Below are 15431 nucleotides of genomic sequence, written 5' to 3' on the forward strand. Positions count from 1 at the left end.
CCTGCAACCAAGGTACATGCCCTTGACCAGGAATCGAACCTGCAAGCTTTTGGTCTGTGGGCAACACTAACCACTGAGCAACCAGCCAGCACCTCAGTTCTTTTTAATACCTGGCAAGTACTGGTCTCCCTGTTATAATTAAGCTCTCTCTTAGCCTTCCAGTCTTATTTTCACCCGTTTTCTTTTCCTGCTAGACCCCTCTTCCCCCTACTCCTTGTCATCTTGGTTGGCAGTTAGCAGCCACAGAGTGTGACAGAAGATGGATGTATTGTAGCCCTGTAAGTACTCCTTTTCCAAGAAACAGCTGTGACTTAGTTGCTCATTTTCATCCCGATAAGGTTGATTGGAAGACCATGAATCATCCATAGGGGATCACAGAACATGTTAAACACTAATCAATACCAACTCAAATAGATAAAATTAACATTTGGCTGGTACTTGTAGTGTTTTTCCCTGAATGTTGGACAAATTTACCAAAGTCCGTTTTTCAGTTCACTTGAATATAGAGAGAGGCTAGGCTGTGTGTTAGTGGCTTTGCTTTTTCCTCTGAACCCTATGCATCAGGGACTTACACTGATGCCTTCTAAGACAAAGTTGTGTCGGAAAGAAGTGAAACAAAGTTAGCTGTCTGTCTCACACAGTTTATTTAACAATAGGTAATAAGAAATCAAATTTAACAGTCTATACAGTGATCCAAAGTTCATATTTATAAGTAATCAATTTTAATTGCATGATTTACAACAGTTGAGGGTTTCTGCTTTCTATTTTCAAGTTTTACAGAAAGTGTGTGTGTCAGGGGGCAGGGTCAGGAGGAAGAAAGCAAGCAGAGAAACCCCAGGGACAGTTTCATGTTAAAATCATCCCAATGGAATTGTTTCTTACCCTCTTTTTAATTTTTTTTGTTAGATGTAAAAATAACAAAAAAAAATCTTCCGAGAAACAGAACCACAGTATATAATACATCAATTTGGCAGCTGCCCCTGTATATTTTGAAAAAGTCATTTTTCTCTCTACATGTACAAATTATTTTAATACTTGAAGTTTTTACGCTCAGACTTATGGAATAGAAAATTTTCTGGAGCACAAAAGTTGACTTGAGGGGAGGAAAGGATTTTTTTTTTTTTTTTTTTTTTACATTTTAAAAAGAATGAACATCTTTGCACCCAGAGAAAAAAATTGGTTTTTTAATATATATTTATATATATTTATATATATATATATATATATATAGAATGTAATTTTAAAGTAACATTAACCCCTTTTGTCCTCTGGTTTTAGAAATGTTCTTTAACTCTTACATAAAGTGAGGAAAATAGGGAAAAATGTCAACCATCTGCACCAGTAAATAATAACTATTAATATTACATATTTTCATTAATTTAAAAAAAAAATAAAACCTATTGGAGGTGCAAGGCAGGAGCACGTGGGTGGCTTCACAGGCCTTAGCGTCCTCCCAGTGCACACTTGAACCACACACACAAAGGGGGAAAAGGCTGGTGGTAACCAGCACTAACAAAAATATATTCTTTGTGTTCTATCATCCCTCAGGTTCATCTTGCATGTTTGCTTTAAACCACAAACAGCTACTGCACAGTTCGTATGTGTTCCAAGGAAAATTGTCTTTTAGGCTAAGAAAGTTTCAAAAAAATTGTTTTCAGTACAAAACAGTCTTGTTAAGAGAAAATAATTTTTTTGCTCCCAAAATACTACAAGGTGTCTCTAGTGTATGTCTAGTGTACTCTGTGAGAGGTTTGAATTCAAGTCTGAGTTATCGGTGCTGAGTCCCAGGTCCGTGGCGCTTGCACCATGGAGGTTTGCCATGCCTGGATTGCCAGTGAGCTGAGAGAGCATTGAATTCTGGTCCGGGCTGGCAAAATGCCCTTGTTCCATGGGGTTGGCCTGGGCAGCTACCAGCCCCGGATGTGGAGAACTGGTTTGTGGGGAAACGTGGTGTGGAGAAGGCTGAGGTTGCATCCTCGGGGAAGGGCTGGAGTGGGGGGGCTGAGACTGCGGCCGTGGAGAAGGGACAGGCTGGGGAGAACGCACTTGATTGGAGAGAGAAGAAGGGATCTGCTGGCCTTGTAGGTGTGGGGACTGAGCCTGATTTGGGAGCATATGCTGTTGGGGGCTCATGGGGTTGGGCTGAGCAGGGGAACCCATCTGTTGTTGAAGGAGTCGCTGCTGGTAGGCCTGCAGACTGGCTCCAGCCTCTGCTCCCAAGGCTTGGGGGAGCTGGCCCATCTGTCCCATGTTCCCTTGTTGCATCTGTTGCACGTGATGCTGCATCCTTTGTTGCTGCTGCTGCTGCTGCTGTGGGGGGTAGCCAACTCCTTGGGGTTGCTGGAACTGGCTGTGGTTGGCCATCCCGGGGCCAATCCCGGGCCCTGCTCCCTGCTGCTGCATCATCTGCTGCCGTCTCAGGATGTCTCGGAACTGTGCAGGCATGGTGTTGTGGTTCATGTTCATCTGCTGAGCCTGGGGGCTCATCCCTCCCATGGGTGGCTGCATTTGCTGCTGTGGTTGCTGCGGGGGCAGGCCGGCCCTCTGGACACCCGCCTGCATGGGATTCATGTTCTGCATGGCTGGATTGGAGTGGACCCCCTGCTGAACAGGCATGGCAGGGGGCTGCAGCCCTGGCTGGCCCTGGGGCATGCCAGGCTGCCCAGGGAGGTTTTGCGGATTAGAGTTGGCGTACTTGGCAGCCCGCTGCTTGATGAATGCAGCCAACAGCTGGGGGTTGGCGTGAAGGATACTAAGCACCTGTTGCTGCTGGAGGGGAGAGCTGGGAGACCTGAGAGTCCGCAAAAGGTTTTGTAAGGCTTGTTGAGACACAGTGCCTGGTTTGAGAGGGCTCACACCGACCTGGCCCAATCCTGGTTGGGGAGCCATGTTCAAGGGCTGACCATGTTGGGCCACTGACATCATGGCAGGCCTTGGCATCCCGGACTGTAGTTGTTGGGGCTGAGGCAGTCCTCCTTGGGCCCACGGTGGCTGTTGTTGCATCCCAGTGGGCCCCATCCCTGGCTCCAAATGTCCACTGGGACCTCTGGCCATGGGAGGTGGGTTCATACCCATGGGGGCCATGGGGGCCATGGGGGGCATCTGGTGCTGGATTGGCCTTTGAAAAATCTGCACATGGGCCATCTGGCGCTGCGTCTCAGCTGCCCTCTGAATCTGCATTGCTATTTCCACTGCTGCAGGCGGGGGCCCTGGGAGGGGTGGCTGAACCGTCTGAGGGGGGGTTGGAGGGGTCACCTGGCCAGGTGCTTTACCCTGGGACACAGGGCCAGCAGCTTGAGTCCTGGGCAGGTAGGGTGGCATGCTGTTGGGAGGGGTGGGTTGAGGCTGGGAAGGGGGCTGAGGTTGGGGTGTCTGCGGGGTGGTGGGCTGTTGGCTGGTCGGCGTGGTTGGAGTGGCAGGAGTTGGGGAGGGCAGGCCCTGCTGCTGTCCCACCACACCTGTCCGCTGCATGCTGGCCATCCTCCTGCGGAGCATCTGGGCCTGCTGGAGCCGGTGCTGCAGCTGCTGCTGCCGGAGCTTTTGCTTGATGTTCAGGCAGAACGGCACAGGGCACTTGTTCTCCTGGCAGTGCTTGGCATGGTAGCAGCAGAGGGCAATGAGCTGCTTGCAGATGGGGCAGCCTCCATTGGTTTTCCGTTTGCAACCCTTGGTGTGCTGCACAACCCGCTTCATCTTCTGGCAGGAGGGCAGGGAACAGTTGGCATTTCGGCACTGGCAGGCGTGGACCAGAGACTGGATGCAGCGCTGGATGCTCAGGCGGCGAGAGTCTCCTGGGCTCTGGGTGGCCGCAGCCTGCTGGTTGTTGCTCTCATCATCTAAGCCGAGACCTAGTTTCTCCATTTTGTGGTCATGGTTTTTAGTGTTATAGCAGGTGATACACAAATCATAATCCTGGTGGGGAAAACACAGGTGTAAGGTCAACTCTCTAAGGCTGAAGTCATTCAAAAGCACCTATATGTATAAAAGCCTAAGCAACCGTTTAACCGGTGCTGTGACGTGCACTGGCCACCAGGGGGCAGATGCTCAATGCAGGAGCTGCTGAGCTGTGGTGACTTGGCAGCTGTGGTTCTGATACACCCGGAACCAGAGAGGAGGGAGCCCGATTCTGCTGTGTGTCACCCAAGAACCACCCTCTTGTGATCTGGGACCCTTTAGGGCCGTGGTCGGCAAACTGCGGCTTGCGAGCCACATGCAGCTCTTTGGCCCCTTGAGTGTGGCTCTTCCTAAGCCTAACAATGTACCTACCTATATAGTTTAACTTAAGTTTGCCGACCACTGCCTTAGGGGATGTCGGAGAACCAGTTCTGGCCTGATCCCCGCAGGCGAGGCTGAGGGACCCCACTGGTGCATGGGCCTCTAGTTTTACATATTCTGCTCGAGCTCAAAAGCCCCTTTAGTCCTATCACTCAAATATGAAGGCCAGGCCCCTGGAACCCACCTCGCAGACCGTGCAGTGCCAGCGCGTCTCCACGTGGTGCTTGCACTCGTTGCAGGTGTAGACAAAGCGGTCCTGGCTCTGGGTGTGCAGCTCCACCAGCATGCACATGGTGGACCACTGCGCTCTCCGGAGGGATGAGAACTCCAGGTGCTTGTCCCTGGCGAGGGTGAGAAAGGCATCCCGCCCATCCATCAGGTCGCAGGGGATGAGGGGGTCAGGATCAATGATGGGAGGCAGGGAGTTGGCGGCAGGGCCGGCGATGAGACGGATGACAAAGAAAACCTGCAAAACAGATGATCTCATTCTGACTCTGGAACTAGAGCACCGCATAGCGCTGGGTCAGTAACAGCGGACAGGTGAGCCAGACTGGACCCTGTGAGGCCGATGAACACCGAGTCAGTGACACTGTCCCCCTCCTGCTTCACATGTCTCTGGTCTTTTCCTCTGAGATTGTCTACAATGGGCCTGCAATCTACACCTGAGCTTTTCTACCTTATTCAATAAGTTCTTTAAAATAAAGAACAAACAGGTCAGGTACAGTACATGTACAGTGGACATTTCATCTCAGAAAAGTCTACTTTTAAGATGCAACCCCATGGTTTAATCTGAATGTAATCACGAGAAAAAAAAGAAAAGAAATTTTACAAAACAATTGGCCTGCACACTTCAACCAAATGCCCATGTCATGAAAGAAAATAAGGCTGGGAGCTAAGGCATGGCAGCTCAACATACTCCTGAACTGGATCATACAAAAGGACCAGACATCATACAGTGACACTGAGTACGAAACCACCGCTTGGCCAGGCAGAGGTGGTCTTCTTTTTTAGAAGATACTTGCTGAAACAGAGATAAAGAAAATGTAGCAAAATGTTAACAATTGGTGACTCTAAGTGAAGGGTGTGGGAGGAGGTCCTTTATGAAACTTTCCTATAAGTTTGAAACAACAAAAATGTTGATGGGAGTGGGAAAGATAAACAAAGCAAAATCTTATTCCTTGCTGTAGCAGCAAATGTTTTGCTCATGGAAGTTAGAAAACACACAACACCCATTAATTCTCATTACCATTAGTGGAAAGGCTGCCATAAGAAGCTGGTATATATGTGTTTGAAGTTAATTAGTGTATAAACTATAAATTCTTATTAACCTAATGAAATGTAAAATGGTACCTTCCTGAGACCAGGATGCTGTGAGCAGGTGCTGTTCTGCCCTCTGTGCTGTGCCAGTTTTCCAGAGACTAAAGCCTGTGCAAACTAGCAGGGAGCCTCACAATAAGCTTGGGAAGCCATGTCTGCATAAAACAAGTCATTTCAGATAAGATACACAGGAGAAGAGAACACACACTGAGTAGAGGCAAATACCAGATGCCGGAAGTTAAAAGCATAAAGGGAGGACTGTGATGGGTGTTTGACTGTGTAATATTGGGTTTAAGATTGTGGCTCAAAGGAAGCACTCATAAATCAAGAAATAGCGTTTGAAAATGTGACACAGAGGAAAACACTGACTCTAACAAGTGGGGAATGCCTAACCCATTCAAAATAGAGGCGAACAAAAACCAGCCGGTGCCTCCCTAGGAAATTTGCACCATGGCCAACCCTCTAATAACAACCATGATTGATTCCATTGTATGCCACTCTATAGCTAAGACAGTACTGGAATTTAACCTGAATCGATCACCTTAGATTTTAATTCCTAACAGGTGATTACTACTACCTACATCTTAAATAGTGGACACGTCCAATCTAAGTCAAATCACAAGAGGACCTTTTCCAATTGCTCTGTTATATTAGAATTTTGTGGCACTACGTATTGCTCTAAATAGCTAATTATCATCTCAGAAAGGCACCCATTAGAAAGAAATTCCTCCGTTTCATTAGCATGGCTGAGGCAGTGGTATCATCCTCTATCATTGTAGGCTAGCCGGTTGACCTTATTTCTTTAGGCTTCAACAAAGAGATCATGGGGGTCCAGCTGGTGTGATTCAGTGGTTGAGCATTGACCTATGAATCAGAAGGGCACGGTTTGATTCCCAGTCAGGGCATATGCTAGGGTTGCGGTCTTGAACACCAGTAGAAGGAATGCAGGAGGCAGCCAATCAGTGTTTCTCTCTCATTATTGATGTTTCTATCTCTCCCTCTCTTGAAATCAATAAAAGAAAATTATATATACACTAGAGGCCTGGTGCACGACTTCGTGCATGGGTGGGGTCCCTCGGCCTGGCCGGCGATCAGGGTCCATTGGGGCCGATAGGGGCTGGCTGGCCGGCTGACTGGGGAGAGGGACTGCAGGAGGTTGGCTGGTAGGCCCTGATTGGGACGATCAGGCTGGAGTGTTGGGGCAAGGGATCCGGGAGGTTGGCTGGCAGTGGGAGTGCACTGACCAACAGGGGGCAGTTCCTGCATTGAGCATCTGCTCCCTGGTGGTCAGTGCATCGTCATAGTGATCGGTCGACTGGTCCTAACGGTGGCTTAGGCTTATACACACACACACAGATATATATAGAGATATATATAAAAAGGCATTGGGGGTAGAGTAGTGGTGTATGGGAAAAGATGCTTTCAAAAGCTGTATAGGTCAATACCACTACAATAAGTAACACTCTAAAGAAGGGTTCTGCCATAACCACTTCTCTCTTGGAGTTTGCTTAATTAATTTGGTTGTAATTCCATATTTAAACTCCAGCCTTCAGTTCCCTCCCCACATAATTAGTCACTTCCTATAAGAACTTGATTATGATGTCTGAATAGAGTTGAACTGTGACATTAAAAATCTGACATGAGTTACCCTTTAAGATTTCTCTCACCAATGATGCTGCTGAAAGGAAAGAGAACCCTAACACACCCTACAACAAATAGGTAATTTAAATGATGAAATAATTCCGAAGTTTTAACTTTTCTAAGAGGTTACAAGTATATTTATGAAAGTTTAACTTTTCCTTTTTTCTTTTTTAAAAAAATATATTTTATTGATTTTTCACAGAGAGGAAGGGAGAGAGATAGAGTTAGAAACATCGATGAGAGAGAAACATCGATCAGCTGCCTCTCGCACATCCCTCACCGGGGATGTGCCCGCAACCCAGGTACATGCCCTTGACCGGAATCGAACCCGGGACCTCTCAGTCCGCAGGCCGACGCTCTATCCACTGAGCCAAACCGGTTACGGCTTAACTTTTCTTCTTCAATTCTCTCCACCTCCCAATTCACTTTCAGGAAGGTCAACAGTCAACGTTTTGATTCATTTGTTTGGCCAAAGTCCCATTCCAGTGGTGTTCTAAGGAACTTGGTCTCCTGAACAATGGTGCACCAACAAGATAAACTATGCTTTCGAAATCCATTGTCATGTGCCACCTTACAACTGGGATATGTTCTAAGAAATGCATCATTATGCGGAAGTCATAGTGTACTTACACAAACCTAGATGTATATGCTATACTTCTATACGCCTGGCAACACTGTAGGTTTGTTTACACCACATCACCATAAACGTGAGTAATCTTGCGCTATGACATTACACCAGCTGTGATGTTGCTAGGTGACAGGAATTTTTCAGCTTCATTATCTTACGGGACCACCACTGTAGATGCAGTCCACCACTGGCCAAACGTCAGAAGGCAGCACACGATCGTGTAAGACACAACCCAACACCATCTAGATTTATGACAGCTGCAACTCAAAGCATCCTTATTTTCCTGTTCTTATCACACACCCTAGCCATCCCCCCCTCCCTTCCTTCTAATTCAAATGACTTCTTTGTTCTGAATTTCCAATCTGGGGCTCACATAGTACATGCCAACCATGGTGGGCAGTTGTTTGAGAAGTCCTGCCCTGCTTTTTTCCTATTCTTGGAGGCACCATCTTACCTCTTTGTGTTTCTCCATGGTGGCATACAGTTTCTGCGAGAGGTCGTTGGATACATTGGGCATGCCTGGCTTCTTCTTATTGCCTCTACTCAGGCTGCTCTTGTTTTTGCTGGTTTTCTTATTATTCTTCTTTTTAGCATTTTTGCTGTCTCCCTTTGTCACCTGCAGGATAGCAGAAAGGAGACAATAAAATGTTAATGTTTTGTTAGGAAGTGATTGGAATAATGGTAAAAAAGATTCCTTTCTTTGAAACTAGAGATCATATTATGTCTTCCACCAAATGCTCTGTACTCTGTTTTTAAGCTGTTATTTACGGTAAACATTTTCTTTCATGAGACCCTTCATTATGGCAATTTAGCTTTTGACCAGGAGAGTCCCATAGTTTGGAGACCTTTCAGATCCAGCAATCCTCTCTCAGAATTGAGGACAGGAAACAAGTAGTGACTCACAGTGTGGGGCAGTGAAGGGTGCACGGAAGTGGTGAGCCAAGGACCTGGACTCATTGCCTTATACTCACATTCTAGAATTTTATGGACCTACTTGAAAAAAAACTCTTGAAAAACATTCAATCAATGAATTTAAACAATAAGGCTGTAAAGAGTTCTACAGACTATTTAAGGATGACTTTAGAAGGCCAAACTAAATGAGGGCAATTCTAGACAGGCTATGAGTAAACAGACTGGAAGAGCTCCTCAGATGATCCTCCTACAAAACCAGGCTCTGTACACAGGGGACTAGTAAACTGTGGTCAGGCCTGTTTTGTTATGAAAAGGAAAAAAAAAGCGTCAGAGACAATACATGGCCCCAAATATTCATAATCTGGACTTCGACAGAAACTGAAGTTTACCAACCCCCTTCTACTTTTGTGTCAGTTATTCAAGGTTTCCTCTCCGTTTCCATGATCAGCTTCCATCCTGGAAATCCGAGATTCCACTGACAAAGGGGTCTCATGCTAAGGTCTAAAACCACAGAAACGGAACCTCGGTAACTTGGCCAGTATTTCTTGCCCAATTTAAAGAGGTCTTCCAGCCCCTGGCCAGTGTTGTTCAATGGATAGAGTATCGGCCCCGGATCAAAGGGTCATGGAATTGATTCCAGTCAAGGGTACCTACTGGGTTGCAGGTTCCCTGCCCTTGTTGGGGAGGCAACCAATTGATGTGGCTCTCTCATATTGATGTCTCTCTCCCCCAGCTCCCTTCCACTCTCTAAAAATAACCTCCAGTGAGGATTAACAAAGACAAAAATTAAAGAGCTCTTTCACACCTGAGAGCTGTAAGACCAAGTTGAAAGTTTACGCACACTTCCGGTTTACAGATGAGAATCAAGGTACAAGTTGGAAAGGAAAATGAAAAGCCCTTACATCTGTGCTTTCATTACTGGTGTTTTCCTCTCGCTTCCTCTCTTCTTCCTCCTGTTCCAGTTCCTTAATGCTCTCTTCCAGAACATTGGGCCAGAAATCACCTTCAAAGTAGGGCAATTCCTTTGCACTTGTTAACCGATCTTCAGTAGCTTGTTTAAAAATATCCTGTGAAAATACCCATGCACAAAATGAAATTTCTATATATATATATTTTTTTTTACAAAGGCATGTATTATACAAAAGCAGTCACAGCTAATGCACATACAAAACACCAAAGATTAAAATGTCTTCTAGTCCTGGCCGTGTGGTTCAGTGGTGAGTGCCTGCCTGTGCACTCAAGGGTCGTGGATTTGATCCCCAGTCAAGGGCATGTACCTGGGGTGTAGGTTCAATCCCCGGCCCTGGGGAGGGGTGCATGTGGGAGGCAACTAATCACATCAATGTTTCTCTCTCCCTCCCTCCCCCATCCCCTCATTCTTTAAAAACAACAACAACAAAACAGTAGAAAAAATACCCTTCGGTTAAGATTACCAAAAAAGTTCTAAAATGATGGCAGAGATTTTTTTTTTTAAATTTAAGCACCATGCCTAGGAAGACATTTAGTGTCATAAATAGTAAAGGGCTATTTCAAGTTAGTATTTCTGGTTTTCTTTTTCCTCTACCCACAAAGGCAGGAAGATTATCTGTCTTTACATAGCCAAGTGGTAAATTATCCTGGCAGGAACGATGGCTTTGACCACTCCTGATGACAAAGGCAGCGCCATGTGAGGCACGCCTGCCTCAGACCCATCCTTGGGAGTTCCAGCAGCTTTCACTGAGCAATATGTTCAACACAAATACCAGGAACTGAATGGCTACAGAGGTTCTGTTGTGCTGCTGGGAAAATACCCAGCTAATGATTTCCTCCCCAAGAGTAAAAACAGGTACGAAATTCAGTACAAGTTCTTATTTTGAGAGACCCTATTATTAACAAATGGCTTTTAAGAATACATTCTTAGTCAAATCTTTAAAACAGAAATTTGTTGATTTAAGACTCTTGTTTTTCTTACTTTGAAAAAGTTTGACTCTAGAAAAGAGAATATTAAACACTGATATATTCAACTGACTAGATTTAACAGTTTTTAAACATTTTGCCAGACATAAGTCATCTTAATAATCCAAGCAAAATAAAAACACTACAAAATCAGCATAATTTTACAAGTTACATGGAAGAGGGAGAACACATAGCAGCTTTTTAAGACAGTGAAGTGACAGAACACAGAGCAGCAGGATCAGTGCATTTCCTCTTCTATCGCTCCCCCCACTCCTCCTGACCTTGTAGTCATGGACAATTCGCTCCGACACGGACTTGTCAAGCATCTTTTTGTACCACTCCTGTAGTCGCTTGGGCTTGGGTATCTTCTGGTCAGGCGGATGGCAATGGAAAATATAGTCATCTCCTTCACTTGGGGGACATGCCCAAATATGCCCTGTTGTATAACTAACAATACAAAGAGAAGGAACATTTAAGAGAAATGATCATTCTGGGAAGAACGACACACTAAACTACACGGTGAAGTCAAAAGGGAAACCAATGATTCGCCCTCAAGACAATACAAAGTATATAATCCAGCATTAGGTCCAAGTTCTTAGGCCAGAACTAGCATAACCCACACCAGTAACAATGGAGCTCACATTGCCTGGTGCTTCTTAGAGGTTTCACAGAGGCTAGTTCTTGGGGGATCCCAAAACCCCAAATTTGCATTTAAAAATCAAATGAGGCCGAAACGGCCCCGGTGAGGTTGGGACAGATAATGGGGATCAGTATAGACTGATGAACACGGGTAGATGCAGAGGCAGAGCAGCATTGAACAGACTGTCAAACTACAGTGGGAAGCCTGGGGAGGGTTTGGGAGGTGGGCGCGGTTAAGAGATCAACCGAAGGACTTATATGCACGCATATAAGAATAACCAATGGACACAAGACACTAGGGGGTAGGGGCCGGGGGAATGTCAAGGGGGGGAAAAAAGGAGACATATGTAATACTTCAAGAAATAAAAATTATTTTAAAAAAATCAAATGAAAGCTACAATGCAAAGGGAAACAGATCCATTTCGATAAGAAAACTAAACAAAATGCAAGTTGTTGAGAACAGCCTGCAAGGTGAGGTGTAAGGAACCAGTCTGACAAATTTTTATCTCCAGAACTTTGTTTTTGGTTTTGATTCTTAGGTGTAAAAGGATCAATGCAAATGTTAAGATTCTGATCCTAAATGAGTAGCAATCAACTCTGAAATAAAACTGTACCAAACAGCTTAACTGGACAAAATAAAACTAATCTGGGATGGGTATAACATCAAAGCTCTCCAGCGAAAGTGAGGTTCCAATTCTATTAGATAAAAACCAAAGCTGAGAAAAAAGGGCAAAAAGTCATATATTTGTATATTTCCATTTATATCTTACCACAATACCACAGTGGTAATTAATTTAAACCATTTTTAAAAAATGCCATTTGTTATTAATGCGCTTACCCTAGTTTCTTGACATATTCTAAATATCCAATTAGGATTTCATAATAGACTGCAGTCCTCAAGCATTTCGGGCGGAAAAAGTGAACACTGTCGAGGTATGATATGTATACTCTCCTGTAACAAGTGGGGAGAAAGAAACCAAGTCAGGTCATCACATGATTTCTTACCAATGCGGCTAAAAATACATGTTCTCTCTCCGTGTTTTTTAAAGCTCACCTTGTCAACATGTTATTATTGTCAAGTATTTAAATGACTAGATTGTGAACCCTTTAGGGGAGCATAGTGAGCCTAAGGCTCTATTTTAACACTAGATTGCCCAAGGAAGTCATTTTGAGTGCTTTTTAATTTCAATTAGAAAAACAATTATGTATATAAGGACACAATGTCTTAGAATTTTGTGACTTTTTGTACAACATATAAATGCGTTTATTAATAATTGTAGTTACCCCCCCCTCCTTCATTTCCGGTATATATATATGTGTTATACCTATATTGCCCAAAAGCAGTCATTTTGACTGCTTGGGAAATTTTAACTCTTATTATTGAATTGAGTAAATTTCTTATATGACCAGTTCGGCTCTGTATTGAAATAACAGTTTTCATTTTTTTCGATTACCGTCACATGATAACATACAAGTACATGATAAATTGTCGATACTTGATAAGTTGCAGTTGCTCAATAAGCTAAACTAGTGCTTGTTATTCGAATCTTTATGCAGTGATACTTGTTCTAATAAGTTGTTTATTTCTTTTGCGCCCTAAATTCATGAAAGAAATGTCGAATAGAAGTGAGTTATTGGAAAAGCAAAGGAACATAAGTGAAGAGTGCTCCAATATTATTCTTTCACAATGCAGTCATTTTGACTGCTTTTGGGCAATATAGGTATATACTAAATTTCAGTCTTTCTAGTGTTAATCTCAGCACCCAGTAGTGCCTGAAACATAGTGTATCAACCAATATTTATGCATCCAAATGTATTCTGGCAGCATTCTTATTCTGGCCTTTATACTATTTTGGAAACAGATTCTAAGCCATATTGCTACCTGATCTGCATGACACTCATTCATATACCTCTCAGCAAGGTACTATCTAGATTTAAGCCCATTTTCTGAAAAGTAGTGTTTGTTTCCCATTCCAGGCTGCTACTCACAACGCTTTCCTTATTACTATGACCACAGGAAAGCAGTATTGAGCAGTACTTTGTGTTTTTGGTTTCATTTCAATACTACACTTGAGAGTTTGCATTTCCAAACCAAGTACATCAAACACGTTCTTTTGCCCATTTTGCCTTTCATTAACTACAAACTTCCACCCTAGTAAACCTTACCTCTGATTGGGTGGAGGGCAGTCCGAGCCATACTCCTGAACATGCATGCCAAAGAAGCACAAGTCAACACCATCAATCTCTTCAAAGGCAAAGAGGGCTTTGGTTCGATAGGGAAAGGATTCTGCCATCTCTCCATTATCCACAAATCTACACAATTCAGATTGGAGGGAAAAAACACAACATGTCATTCAGATTAGAGTCATCAATAGTAACTGCGGATGAACAATTGTGGATCCACAAGAGAATAAAAAAGTAAATTACTAGATACCTTGCTTTCATGCCTGGTTTGACTTCCACAGTTTTGTCAGAAGCATGAACGACACGAACAGTGACTTCTCCTGACTCAGGGTGATTTTGTCTCCTCAGAAAATCATTCACACGATTCTCTAGAAAGGTGCCAAGCCTAGTGGATGGCAACCCTAGGAATGTAGAAGTTAAAAGTTCAGTAGTAACCAAGATGCAAAATCATTACTGTTAAAAGCAAGCAATGTAGTCAATACTCAAAGCATTCCCCCCACGGAAGACTGCATGAATGTGCACTCATCCTTGCTCAGGGGCCCTGCTGGTCTTGTCTGAATCATTCCAATTTAGTGCATATGCAGTTAAAGCAAGCATGGTAGTCAATACTTTTTAAATGTCATTTCCCCCAACTTTTTATTTTGAAAAACTTTATAATTTCAGAAGTTAAAAAATAGACCAAATATCCATATGCAGTTTGCCTCAATTTGCAAAACTAATTTTTAAAAAAGTTTATTTCAGAGCAAGAAAAAGAAATGTCAATGTGACAGAGAGACATTGACCAGTTGCCTCCTGTACACACCCCCACCTGGGACCGAACCCGAAACCCAGGCATATGCCCTGACCGGGAATCAAACCAGCTCCCCCCTCACTGCACAGGATGACACCCATCAACTGAGCCACACGGCCACAGTGCTACAAAAATATTTTTTAAAAATGTTGGATATTATGAGAAACCTTGCAGGAATAAAAGTGACCTGTAGGTCAGCAAAGAATTGCAAAGGCACTTACGAAACTAAACCAAATACTGTAAGATAAATTAATACTAATAGTATAAAATTTTTAACCCCCCCCCCCCCCAACCCTCAATTGAAAAAGTCACAGGTCTAAAAGCAGCCCCCACTAATGGTATGGACAAAACTTAGAGAACCACTCATGGGATAGCAATTCTGGCCAAATATTTTCACACCTGGCCCCCATTAAGAAATGGTCCAAATATGGAGAAATGCAGAAACAAGAAAACAAATTCTACATTTTACAAACCCTGATCCCTGAAATGTTTTTCTTAGGTCTAACGAATTTCACATCAAAAAGTACACTGCAGTTCAATTCTAAGTACATACAGTATAGAAAAGTTTTATTTTTAATTTGGTTAAATATTTTAAATAAGGTTGAAACAAAGCATTCATTTTAGATAGTTTATTCTTAACTATGCTTTAGTGAAGTTTTGCCAAGCTGTACCTGTAAAAATGAAACTTACTTTTAGCAGAAAACTTATTTTCTTTCCTAGTTCGTGCAGTTTTCTTTAAACAGCCATCACAGACAAACCTAAAATGTAAACCAAGACTTAGCTTACAAAACTTAGAGAAACATTTAAAGTAATGTATACTACATAATCTAGCTTATATACTGGTATGTATAAAGTTAAAATTCAAAAGATGACCTGGGAGAAATAGAAACATTTCTAAATATGCAACAGAAAGTTAATACAAGCAACATGTGAAGAGCTTGTGGATACCATTCACACACAAAAAAGGAAAAACCTAATTGAAAAATAAAAGACATGAAGAAATGTGAAGGGCATATAAACTGCCTTACATGTGAAAATGATGAAGGATTACAGATTAAGATAGGAATTTAGGTTTTATTGGCAAAATTTTGGTATCAGTCTGTTTGCTTC

General features: G+C 43.4%; 1 protein-coding gene across 4 annotated transcripts in view; it reads right to left on the reverse strand.

Moving 5' to 3' along the window:
- Window positions 1–620: 620 nt before the first annotated feature.
- Window positions 621–15431, reverse strand: part of EP300 (E1A binding protein p300) — a 71669-nt gene continuing 56858 nt past the window's right edge. For all 4 annotated transcript variants that reach the window (XM_059681438.1, XM_059681439.1, XM_059681437.1 and 1 more), the window contains 9 exons: window positions 15012–15079; window positions 13782–13932; window positions 13514–13660; window positions 12186–12299; window positions 10990–11155; window positions 9676–9840; window positions 8316–8477; window positions 4460–4741; window positions 621–3912 (listed from right to left, as the gene is read on the reverse strand). In XM_059681438.1, the coding sequence (XP_059537421.1) occupies window positions 1720–3912; window positions 4460–4741; window positions 8316–8477; window positions 9676–9840; window positions 10990–11155; window positions 12186–12299; window positions 13514–13660; window positions 13782–13932; window positions 15012–15079 (3448 nt within the window). In that variant the 3' untranslated portion in view covers window positions 621–1719. The remainder of the gene's footprint in view (window positions 3913–4459; window positions 4742–8315; window positions 8478–9675; window positions 9841–10989; window positions 11156–12185; window positions 12300–13513; window positions 13661–13781; window positions 13933–15011; window positions 15080–15431) is intronic.

The sequence above is a fragment of the Myotis daubentonii genome, chromosome 2 (assembly GCF_963259705.1).
Source record: "Myotis daubentonii chromosome 2, mMyoDau2.1, whole genome shotgun sequence".
Lineage (NCBI taxonomy): Eukaryota > Metazoa > Chordata > Mammalia > Chiroptera > Vespertilionidae > Myotis > Myotis daubentonii.